The sequence below is a fragment of the Gobio gobio genome (genome assembly GCF_949357685.1).
Source record: "Gobio gobio genome assembly, chromosome: 13".
Taxonomy (NCBI): domain Eukaryota; kingdom Metazoa; phylum Chordata; class Actinopteri; order Cypriniformes; family Gobionidae; genus Gobio; species Gobio gobio.
In genome coordinates this window covers 1,906,297-1,930,349 of record NC_137106.1, presented here as the reverse complement: position 1 = coordinate 1,930,349, position 24,053 = coordinate 1,906,297, and the positions used below count along the sequence as shown (strand labels likewise).

Here is a 24,053-nt window from a genome sequence, read left to right as displayed (position 1 = left end):
TTTTCAATTTGATTATTATTTTTATTTGATTATTATTTTTTTATACATTTTATTTTATTCCATTTTATTATTATTTTTATTTTCTGGATATTTTTTGTTTTAATTCATTAATTATTGTATTTTATTCCATTTTATTATTATGTATTTTTTATTTTATTTTTTAATTTATTATTTTATTGTATTTTATTTTAAATAATTTTTTATTATGTTACTTTATTTTTTTATATATTGTATATTTTTTTTATAAAATTGTATTATTTTTTATATACTTTTTTATTTATTTATTTTTATGTTATTTTTTCTTTTCTTTTATTCCATTTTATTATTATTTTACTGTATTTTTTATTTTACATAATTTTTGTTTTATTTTTTATTCATTTATTTTACTTTATTTGATTTTAATATATTTAATATATTTTTTGTTCAATTTTATATATATATTTTGTTTTATATATATTTTATCTTTATTTATTTGATTTATTTTATTGTATTTATTTCTTATTTCATTTTTTATATCTTTTATAATTTTTTTATTTAATGTTTTATCATTTAATTTTGCTTTATTTTATTTTATTTTAGTATTTTATTCATTTAATTTACATTTTTTGGACATGTTTTAGTGAGATTCATTTAAACTGTTCAAGGTTTTATTTGATAAAGTTGCTCTTCTACTGTAAGCTGAGTTTGCTGATATATAATGAACGTTCACCACATCTTTACACACACACACACACACACACACACACACACACACACACACACACACACACACACACACACACACTCACACACTCACTCACACACACACACACACACACACACACACACACACACTCACACACACACACACACACACACACACACACACACACACACACACACACACACACACACACACACACACACACACACACACACACACACACACACACACACACACACACACACACACACACACACACACACACACACACACTCACACACACACACTCTCACACACACACTCTCACACACACACACACACACACACTCACACACACACACACACAGGTTCAGTATCATTTGCTGTGTCTCTCCTGAGCTCAGCGTTGTGTGATGTCTCCGGGTCTCAGCGCTCTCTCTGATTGGCTGCCCTATAAAACACTGATTTCCCCCCCGACAGACAGAGCAGCTGAGCGAGTGACTGACAGATGACCTCAGCCCATGTTTTTTCCCATCAGTCACTTCCCTTTAAGGCCCATTACAGTCATTCTAATGGCGTCTGCGAGTGAAGTCAGCACACACTGGCCTCAATCTGACAGCCCTTCCTCCAGCCTCCCTCCGCCCTCATTGAAGCAGCTCGCAGGCGGTTATGTTATGATATGATGTTATGTTATGTTGTGCTGCGTCGTGCTGTCATTTTATTGTTTATTTTATTTTATGTTTTTGTTACGTTGTGTTGCATCGCATGTCTTTTTTATGCCGTTTTGTCATGTAAAGTTCATGTCAAGGTCATGTCGTTTTATGTCATGTCAAGTTCATGTCGTTTTGTGTCATGTCAAGGTCATGTCGTTTTATGTCATGTCAAGGCCATGTCGTTTTGTGTCATGTCAAGGTCATGTCGTTTTATGTCATGTCGTTTTGTGTCATGTCGAGGTCATGTCAAGGTCATGTCGTTTTGTGTCATGTCAAGGTCATGTCGTTTTGTGTCATGTCAAGGTCATGTCGTTTTGTGTCATGTCAAGGTCATGTCGTTTTGTGTCATGTCAAGGTCATGTCGTTTTATGTCGTGTCGTTTTGTGTCATGTCGAGGTCATGTCAAGGTCTTGTCGTTTTGTGTCATGTCAAGGTCATGTCGTTTTGTGTCGTGCCGTTTTGTGTCATGTCGAGGTCATGTCAAGGTCATGTCGTTTTGTGTCATGTCAAGGTCATGTCGTTTTGTGTCATGTCGTTTTATGTCATGTCGTTTTGTCATGTCAAGGCCATGTCGTTTTGTGTCATGTCAAGGTCATGTCGTTTTATGTCATGTCGTTTTGTGTCATGTCGAGGTCATGTCAAGGTCATGTCGTTTTGTGTCATGTCAAGGTCATGTCGTTTTGTGTCATGTCAAGGTCATGTCGTTTTGTGTCATGTCAAGGTCATGTCGTTTTATGTCATGTCGTTTTATGTCATGTCGTTTTGTCATGTCAAGGCCATGTCGTTTTGTGTCATGTCAAGGTCATGTCGTTTTATGTCATGTCGTTTTGTGTCATGTCGAGGTCATGTCAAGGTCATGTCGTTTTGTGTCATGTCAAGGTCATGTCGTTTTGTGTCATGTCAAGGTCATGTCGTTTTGTGTCATGTCAAGGTCATGTCGTTTTGTGTCATGTCAAGGTCATGTCGTTTTATGTCGTGTCGTTTTGTGTCATGTCGAGGTCATGTCAAGGTCTTGTCGTTTTGTGTCATGTCAAGGTCATGTCGTTTTATGTCGTGCCGTTTTGTGTCATGTCGAGGTCATGTCAAGGTCATGTCGTTTTGTGTCATGTCAAGGTCATGTCGTTTTGTGTCATGTCAAGGTCATGTCGTTTTGTGTCATGTCAAGGTCATGTCGTTTTGTGTCATGTCAAGGTCATGTCGTTTTGTGTCATGTCAAGGTCATGTCGTTTTATGTCGTGTCGTTTTGTGTCATGTCGAGGTCATGTCAAGGTCATGTCGTTTTGTGTCATGTCAAGGTCATGTCGTTTTGTGTCATGTCAAGGTCATGTCGTTTTGTGTCATGTCAAGGTCATGTCGTTTTGTGTCATGTCAAGGTCATGTCGTTTTGTGTCGTGTCGTTTTGTGTCATGTCGAGGTCATGTCAAGGTCTTGTCGTTTTGTGTCATGTCAAGGTCATGTCGTTTTGTGTCGTGCCGTTTTGTGTCATGTCGAGGTCATGTCAAGGTCATGTCGTTTTGTGTCATGTCAAGGTCATGTCGTTTTGTGTCATGTCGTTTTATGTCATGTCGTTTTGTCATGTCAAGGCCATGTCGTTTTGTGTCATGTCAAGGTCATGTCGTTTTATGTCATGTCGTTTTGTGTCATGTCGAGGTCATGTCAAGGTCATGTCGTTTTGTGTCATGTCAAGGTCATGTCGTTTTGTGTCATGTCAAGGTCATGTCGTTTTGTGTCATGTCAAGGTCATGTCGTTTTATGTCATGTCGTTTTATGTCATGTCGTTTTGTCATGTCAAGGCCATGTCGTTTTGTGTCATGTCAAGGTCATGTCGTTTTATGTCATGTCGTTTTGTGTCATGTCGAGGTCATGTCAAGGTCATGTCGTTTTGTGTCATGTCAAGGTCATGTCGTTTTGTGTCATGTCAAGGTCATGTCGTTTTGTGTCATGTCAAGGTCATGTCGTTTTGTGTCATGTCAAGGTCATGTCGTTTTATGTCGTGTCGTTTTGTGTCATGTCGAGGTCATGTCAAGGTCTTGTCGTTTTGTGTCATGTCAAGGTCATGTCGTTTTATGTCGTGCCGTTTTGTGTCATGTCGAGGTCATGTCAAGGTCATGTCGTTTTGTGTCATGTCAAGGTCATGTCGTTTTGTGTCATGTCAAGGTCATGTCGTTTTGTGTCATGTCAAGGTCATGTCGTTTTGTGTCATGTCAAGGTCATGTCGTTTTATGTCGTGTCGTTTTGTGTCATGTCGAGGTCATGTCAAGGTCATGTCGTTTTGTGTCATGTCAAGGTCATGTCGTTTTGTGTCATGTCAAGGTCATGTCGTTTTGTGTCATGTCAAGTTCATGTCAAGTTAATGTTGTTTTGTCATGTTGTTTTATGTCATGCCGTTTTATGTTGTTTTATGTCATGTCAAGGTCATGTCGTTTTGTGTCATGTCAAGGTCAATTTGTTTTGTGTCATGTCAAGGTCATGTCGTTTTGTATCATGTCAAGGTCATGTCGTTTTGTATCATGTCAAGTTCATGTCGAGGTCATGTTGTTTTATGTCATGTCAAGGTCATGTTGTTTTTTTGTCATGTCGTTTTGTGTCATATCAAGGTCATGTCGTTTTGTGTCATATCAAGGTCATGTCGTTTTGTGTCATGTCAAGGTCATGTCGTTTTGTGTCATGTCAAGGTCATGTCATGTTGTGTCATGTCAAGGTCATGTCGTTTTGTGTCATGTCAAGGTCATGTCGTTTTATGTCATGTCAAGTTCATGTCAAGGTCATGTTGTTTTATTTCATGTCAAGGTCATGTCATTTTGTGTCATGTCAAGGTCATGTCGTTTTGTGTCATGTCAAGGTCATGTCGTTTTGTATCATGTCAAGTTCATGTCAAGGTCATGTTGTTTTATGTCATGTCAAGGTCATGTCGTTATTTTGTCATGTCGTTTTGTGTCATGTCAAGGTCATGTCGTTTTGTGTCATGTCAAGGTCATGCCGTTTTGTGTCATGTCAAGTTCATGTCAAGTTCATGTTGTTTTATGTCATGTCGTTTTGTCATGTCAAGGTCATGTTGTTTTATGTCATGTCATTTTGTGTCATGTCAAGTTAATGTCAAGTTAATGTTGTTTTGTCATGTCGTTTTATGTCATGCCGTTTTATGTTGTTTTGTGTCATGTCATTTTGTGTCATGTCAAGGTCATGTCATGTTGTGTCATGTCAAGGTCATATTGTTTTATGTCATGTCGTTTTGTGTCATGTCAAGGTCATGTCGTTTTGTGTCATGTCAAGGTCATATTGTTTTATGTCATGTCGTTTTGTGTCATGTCAAGGTCATGTCGTTTTGTGTCATGTCAAGGTCATGTTGTTTTATGTCATGTCAAGGTCTTGTCGTTTTGTGTCATGTCAAGGTCATGTTGTTTTATGTCATGTCAAGGTCATGTTGTTTTGTGTCATGTCATTTTGTCATGTTGTTTTGTCATGTCAAGTTCATGTCAAGGTCATGTCATGTCAAGGTCATGTCGTTTTGTGTCATGTCATTTTGTCATGTTGTTTTGTGTCATGTCAAGTTCATGTCAAGGTCATGTCATTTTATGTCATGTCAAGGTCATGTCGTTTTGTGTCATGTCAAGGTCATGTCGTTTTGTGTCATGTCAAGGTCATGTCATTTTATGTCATGTCAAGGTCATGTTGTTTTGTGTCATGTCGTTTTGTGTCATGTCAAGGTCATGTTGTTTTGTGTCGTATAGTTTTGTCATGTCATTTTGTAATGCTGTTTGTGTCATGTCGTTTTATGTCATGTCATTTTGTCATGACATTTTATGTCTTGTCAAGGTCATGTTATTTTGTGTCAGGTTAAGGTCATGTTTTGTGTTAGGTCAAGGTCATGTCATTTTGTCATGTCGTTTTGTGTCATGTAGTTTTATGTAATGTCGTGTCATTTTGTCATGTTGTTTTATGTCATGTCAAGGTCATGTTGTTTTGTGTCGTGTCAAGGTCATGTTTTATGTCATGTTTTATGTCGTCATGTTTTATGTCATGTTTTGTCATGTCATGTTGTTTATGTCGTTTTATGTCATGTCACGTTCATGTCAAGATCATGTCAAGGTCATGTCGTTTTGTGTCATGTCAAGGTCATGTCGTGTCGTTTTGTGTTGTATCGTGTTATTTTATGTCGTTTTGTGATGTCATTTTGTCATGTCGTTTTATGTCATGTCACGTTTATGTCAAGGTCATGTCATTTTGTGTCATGTCAAGGTTATGTCGTTTTGTGTCATGTCAAGGTTATGTCAAGGTCATGTTGTTTTATGTCATGTCAAGGTCATGTCGTTTTGTGTCGTATAGTTTTGTCATGTAATTTTGTTTATGTGATGTTTTATGTCATGTCATGTTTTATGTCATGTCATGTTGTTTGTCATGTCATGTTGTTTATGTCATGTCGTTTTATGTCATGTTTTATGTCATGTCATGTTGTTTTATGTCATGTTTTATGTCATATCATGTATTTTATGTCATGTCATGTTTTATGTCATGTCATGTTTTAGGTCATGTCATGTCATGTCGTTTATGTCATGTCATGTTTTATGTCATGTTTTATGTCATGTTTTATGTCATGTTTTGTCATGTCGTTTTATGTCATGTTTTAGGTCATGTCATGTCGTTTATGTCATGTCATGTCATGTCGTTTGTCATGTCTGTCATGTTTTATGTCCTCATGTTGTTTGTAATTTCATGTTATGTTTTATGTCATGTCATGTTGTTTGTCATGTTTTATGTCATGTCATGTTGTTTGTCATGTCATGTTTTATGTCATGTCATGTTGTTTGTCATGTCATGTTGTTTATGTCATGTTTTATGTCATGTCATGTTGTTAATGTCGTGTCTTGTTTATGTCATGTCATGTTGTTTATGTCGTGTCATGTTGTTTGTCATGTCATGTTGTTTATGTCATGTTGTATGTCGTTTTATGTCATGTTTTATGTCATGTCATGTTGTTTATGTCATGTCATGTTGTTTGTCATGTCATGTTTGTCATGTCATGTTGTGTATGTCATGTTTTATGTTATGTCATGTCGTTTTGTCATGTTTTATGTCATGTCATGTTGTTTGTCATGTCATGTTGTTTATGTCATGTTTTATGTCATGTCATGTTGTTAATGTCATGTCATGTTGTTTGTGTCATGTTTTATGTCATGTCATGTTTTTAATGTCATGTCATGTTGTTTATGTCATGTTTTATGTCATGTTGTTTGTCATGTTTTATGTCATGTTGTTTGTCATGTTTTGTCATGTCATGTTGTTAATGTCATGTCATGTTGTTTGTCATGTTTTATGTCATGTTGTTTATGTCATGTTTTATGTCATGTCATGTTGTTTATGTCATGTTTCATGTCATGTCATGTTGTTAATGTCATGTCATGTTGTTTATGTCATGTTTTATGTCATGTTTTATGCATGTTTTATGTCATGTCATATTGTTAAAGTCATGTCATGTTGTTAATGTCATGTTGTTTATGTCATGTTTTATGTCATGTTATGTCATGTTTTATGTCATGTCATGTTGTTAATGTCATGTCATGTTTTATGCATGTTTTATGTCATGTCATGTTGTTTATGTCATGTCATGTTGTTTATGTCATGTTTTATGTCATGTCATGTCGTTTTATGTCATGTCATCTCGCTTTATAATCTCACTGTAGACAATAGTCGGCAGCACCAAACATCACTCCATCAATAATGACTGTTTCCGAACGTGTTGTCTTGATGAGCTTGACTTTGAAGGCTTCTGATGAGCAACTCTGCTTGTGTGGTGTGTGTAAAGCGAATCTGAAGGAGCTGATCTCTCAGACGATGGTGAGCTGGGCCCAGGAGACGCACATCCAGGACCCGGAGCTGGTGCGGGTGATGTTCAGTCTGCTGAGGAGGCAGTACGACAGCATCGGCGAGCTGCTCCGCGCCATGAGGAAGTCCTACACCATCAGCGCCGCCTCCGTCCACGACACCATCCACCTGCTGGCCTCGCTGGGGCAGATCCGATCGCTGCTCAGCGTCCGCATGGGCAAAGAGGAGGAGCAGCTGATGATCGACGGCCTGGGGTGAGGAAGCCTTAGATAATGCTGCAATAAACACATTCATATTCCAGAAGACTTTAAAGTCTCTGTCACAGATGAGCACATTTGATCTGAACTGATATAACCGCTGGAAAACACACGATCTACAGGCTCACACACCCCCAATCCAGCTCCAGAGCGGCTCAATCAATAACACACACACACACACACACACACACACACACACCCAATCCAGCTCCAGAGCGGCTCAATCAATAACACACACACGCACACACACACACACACACACCCAATCCAGCTCCAGAGCGGCTCAATCAATAGCACACACACACACACACACACACACACACACACACACACACACACACACCCCCAATCCAGCTCCAGAGCGGCTCAATCAATAACACACACACGCACACACACACACACACACACACACCCAATCCAGCTCCAGAGCGGCTCAATCAATAGCACACACACACACACACACACACACACACACACACCCCCAATCCAGCTCCAGAGCGGCTCAATCAATAACACACACACACACACACACACACACCCCCAATCCAGCTCCAGAGCGGCTCAATCAATAACACACACACACACACACACACACACACCCAATCCAGCTCCAGAGCGGCTCAATCAATAACACACACACACACACACACACACACACACACACACACATAATCCAGCTCCAGAGCGGCTCAATCAATAACACACACACACACACACACACACACACACCCAATCCAGCTCCAGAGCGGCTCAATCAATAACACACACACACACACACACCCCAATCCAGCTCCAGAGCGGCTCAATCAATAACACACACACACACACCCCCAATCCAGCTCCAGAGCGGCTCAATCAATAACACACACACACACACACCCAATCCAGCTCCAGAGCGGCTCAATCAATAACACACACACACACACACACACACACACACACACACACACACCCCCAATCCAGCTCCAGAGCGGCTCAATCAATAACACACACACACACACACACACCCAATCCAGCTCCAGAGCGGCTCAATCAATAACACACACACACACACACACACACACCCAATCCAGCTCCAGAGCGGCTCAATCAATAACACACACACACACACACACACCCAATCCAGCTCCAGAGCGGCTCAATCAATAACACAAACACACACACACACACACAAACACACACACACACACACCCCCAATCCAGCTCCAGAGCGGCTCAATCAATAACACACACACACACACACACACACCCAATCCAGCTCCAGAGTGGCTCAATCAATAACACACACACACACACACACACACACACACACACCCCCAATCCAGCTCCAGAACGGCTCAATCAATAACACACACACACACACACACACCCCCAATCCAGCTCCAGAGCGGCTCAATCAATAACACACACACACACACACACACACACACCCACACACACCCACACACACCCAATCCAGCTCCAGAGCGGCTCAATCAATAACACACACACACACACACACACATAATCCAGCTCCAGAGCGGCTCAATCAATAACACACACACACACACACACACACACACACACACACACACCCCCCCAATCCAGCTCCAGAGCGGCTCAATCAATAACACACACACACACACACACACACACACACACACACACACACACACACACACACACCCAATCCAGCTACAGAGCGGCTCAATCAATAACACACACACACACACACACACACACACACACACACCCCCAATCCAGCTCCAGAGCGGCTCAATCAATAACACACACACACACACCCAATCCAGCTCCAGAGCGGCTCAATCAATAACACACACTTATGCCAGACCAGTGTTTATGAACTAATGCTGATGAATAATGACAGTGTTTACTTTACCATGTTTATATAGTAATATGTTTTAGACGGTTAATAATGCATATTTGATCTCCTGAAATTGAATGAGCTCCTGCAACTGCAATAGAGGTGCAGACATTTCAAAATAAGAGTCCTGGTGTATTTGAGCTTGTTTATCATTAAAAGTCACGCATTATATATTTGTTTTTGCGTACACAATAAACTTTATTTAATTTAATTCCCATTTAGTTCATAGTCAGGAGGAAAGACCAGTATTTGACACATATTCAATAAAGTATCAGAAATATAATAGTTCACTAAAACCATTAAAAAAAATCTTCATTACTTGAAATTAAATAAATGTTAACTGAAATTAAAAAAATAAACAAACTTATTTGAAGCTTTAGCTTAACCTGATATACTAAATAAAACAGAAACACACAGTTATAAAAACTATATAGATGTTTTTAAAAAAGTGAATTGAGCTCTTTTGTGTATTTTTAATGTCAAAAACAAAATGGTGTCCAAATGTCAGTTCGAGTGACAGTTGGTTATGTGACGCTTAAATGCTTAATGTATTACAATTGAACTAAACTCATTAGATTTTAGGAGACTAAAACTAGAAACAATTCAGGTGACTAAAATATGACTAAAACTAAATGGCATTTTAGTCAAAAGACCACGACTAAAACTAACTCACAATTTGCTTTCAAAATTAACACTGCTTCTTGTAAATCAGTCTGATGGTTTCCAGGTTCTATGAAGCCGGTCCCTCAAAAATACGCAATGGGCTCTGATTGGTCAGCTGGCCCAGTGTGTTGTGATTCGCTAGTTTGTCAGAAACGTCCCGCCCCTTCCCTTCACCTGTGCTTTGATCAGTATTAGAAACGATGGCGTCAATAAAAACACACCAATCTGAGGCCGAGTCAGACCCAGAACATTTGAGTGAAGATGATGGAGCAGAACCTGTTCAGTCCTCAAGAGTAAAGACTGCGGATCTATAGTGATCGCTACTGAATGCTTTTGTATTTTTAGAACGATTATAGACAAATATCTGTCGCAAGAACTATTAACCCAAAACACTAAACACTGGCTTTACTAGTAGCCAAATCACACACAGAAGCATGTTTAGCAAGCCTGTAGATGAACAACACATAAAAGCTCTAATCAAAGAATCATTTACACTAATGCCAGGTTCGCTGTTGAGATTTAAAAACAGTTTGTAACATGTTTGTCGGAAAACGTTAAATATGAATGAGCGTTGTCATTTGTTTACTAACGGACAATTAACGATACAAACTATTACAGGAAAACACATAGACGAAAGATAAATACCACAACACCACTCCAGCCTAACTATACCACAACACCACTTCTGCCTAACTATACCACAACACCACTCCAGCCTAACTATACCACAACACCACTCCAGCCTAACTATACCACAACACCACTCCAGCCTAACTATACCACAACAACACTCCAGCCTAACTATACCACAACAACACTCCAGCCTAACTATACCACAACACCACTCCAGCCTAACTATACCACAACACCACTCCAGCCTAACTATACCACAACACCACTCCAGCCTAACTATACCACAACACCACTTCTGCCTAACTATACCACAACACCACTCCAGCCTAACTATACCACAACACCCCTCCAGCCTAACTATACCACAACACCACTCCAGCCTAACTATACCACAACACCACTCCAGCCTAACTATACCACAACACCACTCCAGCCTAACTATACCACAACAACACTCCAGCCTAACTATACCACAACAACACTCCAGCCTAACTATACCACAACACCACTCCAGCCTAACTATACCACAACAACACTCCAGCCTAACTATACCACAACACCACTCCAGCCTAACTATACCACAACACCACTCCAGCCTACTATACCACAACACCACTCCAGCCTAACTATACCACAACACCACTCCAACCTAACTATACCACAACACCACTCCAGCCTAACTATACCACAACACCACTCCAGCCTAACTATACCACAACACCACTCCAGCCTAACTATACCACAACACCACTCCAACCTAACTATACCACAACACCACTCCAGCCTAACTATACCACAACACCACTCCAGCCTACTATACCACAACACCACTCCAGCCTAACTATACCACAACACCACTCCAGCCTAACTATACCACAACACCACTCCAGCCTAACTATACCACAACACCACTCCAGCCTAACTATACCACAACACCACTCCAGCCTAACTATACCACAACACCACTCCAGCCTAACTATACCACAACACCACTCCAGCCTAACTATACCACAACAACACTCCAGCCTAACTAAACCACAACACCACTCCAGCCTAACTATACCACAACACCACTCCAGCCTAACTATACCACAACACCACTCCAGCCTGACTATACCACAACAACACTCCAGCCTAACTATACCACAACAACACTCCAGCCTAACTATACCACAACACCACTCCAGCCTAACTATACCACAACAACACTCCAGCCTAACTATACCACAACACCACTCCAGCCTAACTATACCACAACACCACTCCAGCCTAACTATACCACAACACCACTCCAGCCTGACTATACCACAACATCACTCCAGCCTAACTATACCACAACAACACTCCAGCCTAACTACACCACAACAACACTCCAGCCTAACTACACCACAACAACACTCCAGCCTAACTACACCACAACAACACTCCAGCCTAACTATACCACAACACCACTCCAGCCTAACTATACCACAACACCACTCCAGCCTAACTATACCACAACAACACTCCAGCCTAACTATACCACAACACCACTCCAGCCTAACTATACCACAACAACACTCCAGCCTAACTATACCACAACACCACTCCAGCCTAACTATACCACAACACCACTCCAGCCTAACTATACCACAACACCACTCCAGCCTGACTATACCACAACATCACTCCAGCCTAACTATACCACAACAACACTCCAGCCTAACTACACCACAACAACACTCCAGCCTAACTACACCACAACAACACTCCAGCCTAACTACACCACAACAACACTCCAGCCTAACTATACCACAACACCACTCCAGCCTGACTATACCACAACAACACTCCAGCCTAACTATACCACAACAACACTCCAGCCTAACTATACCACAACACCACTCCAGCCTAACTATACCACAGCAACACTCCAGCCTAACTATACCACAACAACACTCCAGCCTAACTATACCACAACACCACTCCAGCCTAACTATACCACAACAACACTCCAGCCTAACTAAACCACAACACCACTCCAGCCTAACTATACCACAACACCACTCCAGCCTAACTATACCACAACACCACTCCAGCCTAACTATACCACAACACCACTCCAGCCTAACTATACCACAGCAACACTCCAGCCTAACTATACCACAACAACACTCCAGCCTAACTATACCACAACACCACTCCAGCCTAACTATACCACAACAACACTCCAGCCTAACTATACCACAACAACACTCCAGCCTAACTATACCACAACAACACTCCAGCCTAACTATACCACAACACCACTCCAGCCTAACTATACCACAACACCACTCCAGCCTAACTATACCACAACAACACTCCAGCCTAACTATACCACAACACCACTCCAGCCTAACTAAACCACAACACCACTCCAGCCTAACTATACCACAACACCACTCCAGCCTAACTATACCACAACACCACTCCAGCCTAACTATACCACAACACCACTCCAGCCTAACTATACCACAACAACACTCCAGCCTAACTATACCACAACAACACTCCAGCCTAACTATACCACAACATCACTCCAGCCTAACTATACCACAACATCACTCCAGCCTAACTATACCACAACAACACTCCAGCCTAACTATACCACAACAACACTCCAGCCTAACTATACCACAACAACACTCCAGCCTAACTATACCACAACATCACTCCAGCCTAACTATACCACAACACCACTCCAGCCTAACTATACCACAACACCACTCCAGCCTAACTATACCACAACACCACTCCAGCCTAACTATACCACAACACCACTCCAGCCTAACTATACCACAACACCACTCCAGCCTAACTATACCACAACACCACTCCAGCCTAACTATACCACAACACCACTCCAGCCTAACTATACTACAACACCACTCCAGCCTAACTATACCACAACACCACTCCAGCCTAACTATACTACAACATCACTCCAGCCTAACCATACCACAACACCACTCCAGCCTAACTATACCACAACACCACTCCAGCCTAACTATACCACAACACCACTCCAGCCTAACTATACCACAACACCACTCCAGCCTAACTATACCACAACACCACTCCAGCCTAACTATACCACAACAACACTCCAGCCTAACTATACCACAACACCACTCCAGCCTAACTATACCACAACAACACTCCAGCCTAACTATACCACAACAACACTCCAGCCTAACTATACCACAACACCACTCCAGCCTAACTATACCACAACAACACTCCAGCCTAACTATACCACAACAACACTCCAGCCTAACTATACCACAACACCACTCCAGCCTAACTATACCACAACAACACTCCAGCCTAACTATACCACAACACCACTCCAGCCTAACTATACCACAACACCACTCCAGCCTAACTATACCACAACACCACTCCAGCCTAACTATACCACAACACCACTCCAGCCTAACTATACCACAACAACACTCCAGCCTAACTATACCACAACACCACTCCAGCCTAACTATACCACAACACCACTCCAGCCTAACTATACCACAACAACACTCCAGCCTAACTATACCACAACATCACTCCAGCCTAACTATACCACAACACCACTCCAGCCTAACTATACCACAACAACACTCCAGCCTAACTATACCACAACACCACTCCAGCCTAACTATACCACAACACCACTCCAGCCTAACTATACCACAACACCACTCCAGCCTAACTATACCACAACACCACTCCAGCCTAACTATACTACAACACCACTCCAGCCTAACTATACCACAACACCACTCCAGCCTAACTATACTACAACATCACTCCAGCCTAACCATACCACAACACCACTCCAGCCTAACTATACCACAACACCACTCCAGCCTAACTATACCACAACACCACTCCAGCCTAACTATACCACAACACCACTCCAGCCTAACTATACCACAACACCACTCCAGCCTAACTATACCACAACAACACTCCAGCCTAACTATACCACAACACCACTCCAGCCTAACTATACCACAACAACACTCCAGCCTAACTATACCACAACAACACTCCAGCCTAACTATACCACAACACCACTCCAGCCTAACTATACCACAACAACACTCCAGCCTAACTATACCACAACAACACTCCAGCCTAACTATACCACAACACCACTCCAGCCTAACTATACCACAACAACACTCCAGCCTAACTATACCACAACACCACTCCAGCCTAACTATACCACAACACCACTCCAGCCTAACTATACCACAACACCACTCCAGCCTAACTATACCACAACACCACTCCAGCCTAACTATACCACAACAACACTCCAGCCTAACTATACCACAACACCACTCCAGCCTAACTATACCACAACACCACTCCAGCCTAACTATACCACAACAACACTCCAGCCTAACTATACCACAACAACACTCCAGCCTAACTATACCACAACAACACTCCAGCCTAACTATACCACAACACCACTCCAGCCTAACTATACCACAACAACACTCCAGCCTAACTATACCACAACAACACTCCAGCCTAACTATACCACAACAACACTCCAGCCTAACTATACCACAACAACACTCCAGCCTAACTATACCACAACACCACTCCAGCCTAACTATACCACAACACCACTCCAGCCTAACTATACCACAACACCACTCCAGCCTAACTATACCACAACAACACTCCAGCCTAACTATACCACAACAACTCTTCCCCACAGCAATACAAAATGGCCTCGCCCCCCTTATTTAATATTCTCGGAGGAGGGCTTTATGTAAATATTGGGGCTGGTGATGTCACAGACCCTGGAGGAATGTCTGTAGTCCTACTGGCCGTTTGCTGTAGTCCTTAGAAATGGATTTCTTTAAAAGCAAATATCTCCCTTTGCTTTAAACTTTGAACGTTGTAACTTTGCAGATGTTGTTAATGCTCAAACAGCAACATTACATGCTAGCTAAAGTTAGAAAAGTGAAATCATGTTTTACCACCCCTTTAACCCTCTGGGGTTCTTAGGGTCAAAAATGACCCGAAGCGTTTTTATGAATTTTTTTTAAAAATCGTAGCTTCATCGGAATGGTCCAAAACTTGGTGACTTTATTGGTACTTGGTATATGAACATCCAATAATAATTGGGGACAGGATTTGAAAAGTCTAAGTGGTCGTAAAAAAAATAGTCACACTCAGGACCTTTGGGTCAAAAATGACGCCCATAGGAAATGAATGGGAAATTGGCAAAAATATGAAAATACTGAGTTTTTTTGTGCACAAAACCTACAAATTAGCCACGATGCAGAAAAAAAGACTCAACAGTGAAGATCTCTAAAACATCAAGAGTGCAAAACAGACAAAAAAACTCACACACACACACACACACAATTAGCTATTGGAATGGCACGCGTTAATTTGTGTGTGCATGTGTTTTTGTGTGTATAAGTGTGTGTGTGTGAGAGTTTTTTTTGTCTGTTTTGCACTCTTGGTGTTTTAGAGATTCACCCCTTCACTGTTGAGTCTTTTTTTCTGCATCCTGGCTGATTTGTAGGTTTTGTGCACAAAAAAACTCTGTATTTTCATATTTATTTCCTATGGGGGTCATGTTTTACGACCACTTAGACTTTTCAAATCCTGTCCCCAATTTCTTTGGTTGTTCATATACCAAGTACCAATAAAGTCACCAAGTTTCAGACCATTCTGATGAAGCTACGATTTTTAACATTTATTTATAAAACGCAAGATCCACTATAGTGGTAAAAATGTGCTATTGCGTGATAATAATGCTCAATGTGTCCACCGGATGGCACTGATCTCATTTAGAAAATTGCTCATGAGGCCTAGGCTTGACTCTAAAATGAAATACAGCTTTAATAAATAAAAAAAATGATATATATATATATATATATACATACAGTCAGGTCCATAAATATTGGGACATCGACACAATTCTAATCTTTTTGGCTCTATACACCAACACAATGGATTTGAAATGAAACGACTAAGATCTGCTTTAACTGCAGACTTTTAGCTTTAATTTGAGGGTATTCACATCCAAATCAGATTACAAAAGTTTGTATATGTGCCTCCCACTTTTTAAGGGACCAAAAGTAATGGGACCGATTAACAATCATAAATCAAACTTTCACTTTTTAATACTTGGTTGCAAATCCTTTACAGCCTGAAGTGTGGAACGCATAGACATCACCAGACGCTGGGTTTCCTCCCTGGTGAAGCTCTGCCAGGCCTCTACTGCAACAGTCTTCAGTTCCTGCTTGTTCTTGGGGCATTTTCCCTTCAGTCTTGTCTTCAGCAAGTGAAATGCATGTTCAATCGGATTCAGGTCAGGTGACTGACTTGGCCATTGCATAACATTCCACTCCAGAACAATCCAGAACTGTGAAGGCTTTTTTAGATGTTGTTTGGCAAACTCTAATCTGGCCTTCCTGTTTTTGAGGCTAATGGTTTGCATCTTGTGGTGAACCCTCTGTATTAACTCTGGTGAAGTCTTCTCTTGATTGTGGACTTTGACACACATACACCTTCCTCCTGGAGAGAGTTCTTGATCTGGCCAACTGTTGTGAAGGGTGTTTTCTTCACCAGGGAAAGAATTCTTCGGTCATCCACCACAGTTGTTTTCCATGGTCTTCCGGGTCTTTTGGTGTTGCTGAGCCCACCGGTGCGTTCAAACAGTTGATTAGGCCACACCTAAAGTTGTTCCTATCTCTCTGATGGGTTTGTTTTGTTTTTTCAGCCTAATGATGGCTTGCTTCACCGATAGTGACAGCTCTTTGGATCTCATATTGAGAGTTGACAGCAACAAAATGCAAATAACACACTTGAAATGAACTCTGAACCTTTTATCTGCTACTTGTAAATGGGATAATGAGGGAATAACACACACCTGGCCATTGAAAAACTGAGCAGGCAATTGTCCCATTACTTTTGGTCCCTTAAAAAATGGGAGGCACATATACAAACTGTTGTAATTCCTGTGAATATCCCCTTGAATACCCTTAAATTAAAGCTAAAAGTCTGCAGTTAAAGCAGATCTTGTTCGTTTGATTTCAAATCCATTGTGTTGGTGTATAGAGCCAAAAAGATTAGAATTGTGTCGATGTCCCAATATTTATGGACCTGACTGTATATACATTTTTTATTATATTCAATGGTAAAAAATGGGTCATTATTGCATAAATATTAGTTGTAAATCATAAAATTATCTCAAAACACCACAAAAGAAAAGAAAAAATATTATTGAACAAAAATATATTTCATTGATTTTACTCAAATCTTTATCTTAATCCCCCCCGGGTCATTTTTGACCCGAAGGTCCTGAGCGTGACCCATAAATGAAGAACTGTCATGTGTGTTTAAAGGGTTAGTTCACCCAAAAATGTAAATTGTGTCATTAATTCCTCACCCTCATGTGGTTGGACACCCGTCAGACCTCCGTTCATCTTCAGACACAAATGAAGATATTTTAGTGTAAAGCTGATGCTGAGAAAGGCTTCAGATAGGCCTCCATTGGCATTCAGTACATTTACACTCACAAGACCCATAAAAGGCACTAAAAACATCGTTACAAAGTCCATCTCACCACAGTGACTCTACAATCATTTTACGATGCGACGACAATAGTTTTTGTGCGCAAAAAAAATCTAAATAACGCCTTTATCCAGCTTGTTCTTGTCTTCCGTGTGTGTCTCCACGACGCATGCGTGAGAATATGAGCAGATCCGGCGTTCGGACACATGACCCAGAAGAGATTTGTTTACGAGCAGAGGAAGACGCGCGTATCTCAGCTGTTGAATTCTACATTGATCGTGCTTTAGGTCTCGGTGTAGTTCTCAAAATGGGGCTAAAGTGGCATTTCATGGATTCCCGAACGCCGGATCTGCTCATATTCTCACGCATGCGTCGTGGAGACACACACGGAAGACAAGAACAAGCTGGATAAAGGCGTTATTTTGATTTTTTTTTTGCGCACAAAAACTATTGTCGTTGCATCGTGAAATGATTGTAGAGTCACTGTGGTGAGATGGACTTTGTAACGACGTTTTTAGTGCCTTTTATGGGTCTTGAGAGTGTAAATGTACTGAATGCCAATGGAGGCCTATCTGAAGCCTTTCTCAGCATCAGCTTTACACTAAAATATCTTCATTTGTGTCTGAAGATGAACGGAGGTCTGACGGGTGTCCAACCACATGAGGGTGAGGAATTAATGACACAATTTACATTTTTGAGTGAACTAACCCTTTAATGTGTGTGTTGTGTGTTTCAGTGACATCATGAATAATAAGGTGTTCTACCAGCATCCCAACCTGATGCGAGTCCTGGGGATGCATGAGACCGTCATGGAGGTGATGGTGAACGTCCTGGGAGGAGGAAAGTCTCAGGTACGGGACATCAATGCTGCTAATCTGATCTTCCTCCTCTCCTTTTACAGCACAAATATCCAAACATTCTTAAATCAAGATATATATACATATCGCCAAAAGTGTTGGGACGCACATGAGCTTCCCATTCTCAGCTTTAGCAGCTCCAGCTCTTCTTTCCTCCAGGTTTAGGAGTGTGTTTATGGGGATTCTTCATTAGTGATGTTGGACGAGAAGGCCTGGCTCTCAGTCTCCGCTCTAATTCATCCCAAAGCTGTTCTATCAGGACTCCAGTTCCTCCAGTTCCTCCACACCAAACTCCTCATCATGTCTTACTGGAGACGCTTTGTGCACTGGTCATGCTGGGACAGGAAGGGGCCGTCCCCAAACTGGGCCCACAAAGTCTGGAGCATGAAATTGTCCAAAATGTCTTGATGAAGCATTAAGAGTTCCTTTGACTGGAACTAACCCCTGAAAAACAACCCACCCCATAATCCCCTCTCCACCAAACTTTACACTTGGCACAAAGTCCTGTTCAAACCCAGACTCGTCCATGGGATTGTCAGACGGAGAAGCGTGATTGGTCACTCAGAGAACACGTCTCCACTGCTCTAGAGTCCAGTGGCGGCACGCTTTACCCCACTGCATCCCCCAATCTCTCCATCCTTCCATCTCTCCATCCATTCATCCACCCATATCTCCATCCATATCTGCATCTATCCATCCCTCCATCCATCTCGCCATCCCTCTTCCAATCCATTCATCCATCCATCCATCCCTCTATCCCTCCATTCATCCATCATCCATCCATCTTTCTATCCCTCAATCCATCCATCTCTTCATCCATCCCTCTATCCCTCCATTCATCCATCATCCATCCATATTTCTATCCCTCCATCTAACCATCAATTAATTAATTAATCCACCCATATCTCCATCCATCTCTGCATCTATCTATCCCTCTATCCATCCATCCATCCTTCCATCCATTCATTCATTCATCCACCCACCCATATTTCCATCCATCCCTACATCCATCTATCCATCCATCTCTATCCCTCCATTCATTGAGCTCTTGACTCTGCAGAAAGTTGGCGACTTCTGTGACCCTCAGCATGCTCACACACACATACACACACACACACACACACACACACGCTCCTGAGAGCGGCCCATTCTCTCACTAATGTGTGTAGAAGCGAACACACACACACACACACACACACACACGCTCCTGAGAGCGGCCCATTCTCTCACTAATGTGTGTAGAAGCGAACACACACACACACACACACGCTCCTGAGAGCGGCCCATTCTCTCACTAATGTGTGTAGAAGCGAACACACACACACACACACACACACACACACACACACACACACACACACACTCCTGAGAGCGGCCCATTCTCTCACTGATGTGTGTAGAAGCGAACACACACACACACACACACACACACACACACACACACACTTACCCAGTCCCACGCTGCTGTTCTCCAGCAGGTAGCTCAGGTGGTCAACACACACACACACACACACACACACACACACACACACACACACACACACACACACACACACTCCTGAGAGCGGCCCATTCTCTCACTGATGTGTGTAGAAGCGAACACACACACACACACACACTCCTGAGAGCGGCCCATTCTCTCACTAATGTGTGTAGAAGCGAACACACACACACACACACACACACACACACACACACTCCTGAGAGCGGCCCATTCTCTCACTAATGTGTGTAGAAGCGAACACACACACACACACACACACACATACACACGCTCCTGAGAGCGGCCCATTCTCTCACTAATGTGTGTAGAAGCGAACACACACACACACACACACACTCCTGAGAGCGGCCCATTCTCTCACTAATGTGTGTAGAAGCGAACACACACACACACACACACACACACACACTCCTGAGAGCGGCCCATTCTCTCACTAATGTGTGTAGAAGCGAACACACACACACACACACGCTCCTGAGAGCGGCCCATTCTCTCACTGATGTGTGTAGAAGCGAACACACACACACACACACGCTCCTGAGAGCGGCCCATTCTCTCACTGATGTGTGTAGAAGCGAACACACACACACACACACACGCTCCTGAGAGCGGCCCATTCTCTCACTGATGTGTGTAGAAGCGAACACACACACACACACACACACACACACACACACACTCCTGAGAGCGGCCCATTCTCTCACTGATGTGTGTAGAAGCGAACACACACACACACACACACACACACACACACTCCTGAGAGCGGCCCATTCTCTCACTGATGTGTGTAGAAGCGAACACACACACACACACACACACACACACACTCCTGAGAGCGGCCCATTCTCTCACTAATGTGTGTAGAAGCGTCTGCTAGAGCTGGAGTTACACACCTGTGGCCATGAAGAGGTTGATCACCTGAACTCTGGGAACTGGAGGCGGCTCAACACTTCTGGCTATAGTGTGTGTCACATGACCATCTGAATTCCATATTTGCAGCAGTGCTGAAGTAAACACAGTGTGTGTAATGTGTGTTAGTTGGCGCTGATGGTGTGTCCAGTATCTCCTGCAGTGTGTGTGTGTGTGTGTGTGTGATTTATGGGTCGCCGGTGTCCAGTATTGATCTGAACACACCTCAGCTGGTTTGTGTTTGTGTAACAGGAGATCGCGTTTCCCAAGATGGTGGCCAGCTGCTGCCGCTTCCTGTGCTACTTCTGTCGCATCAGCCGCCAGAACCAGAAGGCCATGTTTGACCACCTGAGCTACCTGCTGGAGAACAGCAGCGTGGGACTGGGTGAGTGTGTGTGTGTGTGTGTGTGTGTGTGTGTTTGACCACCTGAGCTACCTGCTGGAGAACAGCAGCGTGGGACTGGGTGAGTGTGTGTGTGTGTGTGTGTGTGTGTGTGTGTTTGACCACCTGAGCTACCTGCTGGAGAACAGCAGCGTGGGACTGGGTGAGTGTGTGTGTGTGTGTGTGTGTGTGTTTGACCACCTGAGCTACCTGCTGGAGAACAGCAGCGTGGGACTGGGTGAGTGTGTGTGTGTGTGTGTGTGTGTGTGTGTGTGTGTTTGACCACCTGAGCTACCTGCTGGAGAACAGCAGCGTGGGACTGGGTGAGTGTGTGTGTGTGTGTGTGTGTGTGTGTGTGTTTGACCACCTGAGCTACCTGCTGGAGAACAGCAGCGTGGGACTGGGTGAGTGTGTGTGTGTGTGTGTGTGTGTGTGTGTGTGTGTTTGACCACCTGAGCTACCTGCTGGAGAACAGCAGCGTGGGACTGGGTGAGTGTGTGTGTGTGTGTGTGTGTGTGTGTTTGACCACCTGAGCTACCTGCTGGAGAACAGCAGCGTGGGACTGGGTGAGTGTGTGTGTGTGTGTGTGTGTGTGTGTGTGTGTGTGTGTGTGTTTGACCACCTGAGCTACCTGCTGGAGAACAGCAGCGTGGGACTGGGTGAGTGTGTGTGTGTGTGTGTGTGTTTGACTACCTGAGCTACCTGCTGGAGAACAGCAGCGTGGGACTGGGTGAGTGTGTGTGTGTGTGTGTGTGTGTGTGTGTGTGTGTGTTTGACCACCTGAGCTACCTGCTGGAGAACAGCAGCGTGGGACTGGGTGAGTGTGTGTGTGTGTGTGTGTGTGTGTTTGACCACCTGAGCTACCTGCTGGAGAACAGCAGCGTGGGACTGGGTGAGTGTGTGTGTGTGTGTGTGTGTGTGTGTGTGTTTGACCACCTGAGCTACCTGCTGGAGAACAGCAGCGTGGGACTGGGTAAGTGTGTGTGTGTGTGTGTGTGTGTGTGTGTGTGTGTGTGTGTGTGTGTATAAAGCAGCGACATGAAGAGCTCACAGGTGAAAAAATCCCACAGCTCTGTATGACAAGCTTTTGAAAAGAGTGTGTTTGCAGCGGTCCGTACTGCCCTCTGCTGGTGTGTGTGAGAGTGTGAGAGTGTGAGGGTGTGTGTGTGTGTGTGTGTGTGAGAGAGTGTGAGAGTGTGTGTGTGTGTGTGTGTTTGTGTGTGTGTGTGTGTGTGTGTGTGTCATCTACTACTGAACACAGTGAAACGTCACAAAACGCTGAACCAAATAAAGTATTTAATCTTTTTTAGTGTTTTATTTGGATTGCTTTTATTTAATATTATTTATTTATTCTACTTGTACATTTAAATTAATTATTAGTGTTTTATTTATGTTTTAAATAATTTATTTTAATTTTATATGTTTATGTATTATTTAATAATTAGTAAGTGTTTTTGTTTTTATTTTTAAATGATCTGACAGATCTGTCATTTGACAGTTTTCTGCTGATGGTTTGCGTTTCCTGTGTAGTCCATGTGTGAGTGTGTGTGTGTGTGTGTGTTGCAGCGTCTCCATCCATGAGAGGATCCACTCCTCTAGATGTGGCGGCTTCATCAGTGATGGACAACAACGGCCTGGCGCTGGCGCTGGAGGAGCCCGACCTGGACAAGGTGTGTTCACTGGCCAACTTCCCCATCCTGACGCTTTCACATCTGCCCCTGATGCTGGTCATGTGTGCAGGTGTGTGTGCAGGTGTGTGTGTGTGTGTGTGTAACCCATGATGTGTGCAGGTGGTGACCTATCTGGCGGGCTGTGGTCTGCAGAGCTGCCCCATGCTGATGGTCAAAGGATATCCAGATATCGGCTGGAACCCCATCGAGGGCGAACGCTACCTGTCCTTCCTGCGATTCGCTGTTTTTGTCAACGGTAAATAAACACACACACACTCACACACAGTGTTGTCCGGGGCTATATGCCCCTGGTAGGGTCTCCCAAGGCAAACAGGTCCTAGGTGACGGGTCAGACTAAGAGCAGTTCAAAAACCCCTTATGATGACAAAAAGAAGGAGGACCGTGACGTCGCCCGGTATGGCGCAGCCGGGGCCCCACCCTGGAGCCAGGCCTGGGGTTGGGGCTCGTATGCGAGCGCCTGGTGGCCGGGCCTTCCCCCACGGGGTCCGGCCGGGCTCAGCCCG

General features: G+C 43.1%; 1 protein-coding gene across 1 annotated transcript in view; it reads left to right on the top strand.

Moving 5' to 3' along the window:
- The window catches only part of LOC307136190 (ryanodine receptor 3-like), a 307,469-nt gene that overhangs the window by 94,227 nt on the left and 189,189 nt on the right, over positions 1–24,053 (top strand). The window contains exons 22-26 of the mRNA XM_079832979.1: positions 7,199–7,472; positions 18,944–19,058; positions 21,730–21,862; positions 23,426–23,529; positions 23,650–23,785. Of these exons, the coding sequence (XP_079689105.1) occupies positions 7,199–7,472; positions 18,944–19,058; positions 21,730–21,862; positions 23,426–23,529; positions 23,650–23,785 (762 nt within the window). The remainder of the gene's footprint in view (positions 1–7,198; positions 7,473–18,943; positions 19,059–21,729; positions 21,863–23,425; positions 23,530–23,649; positions 23,786–24,053) is intronic.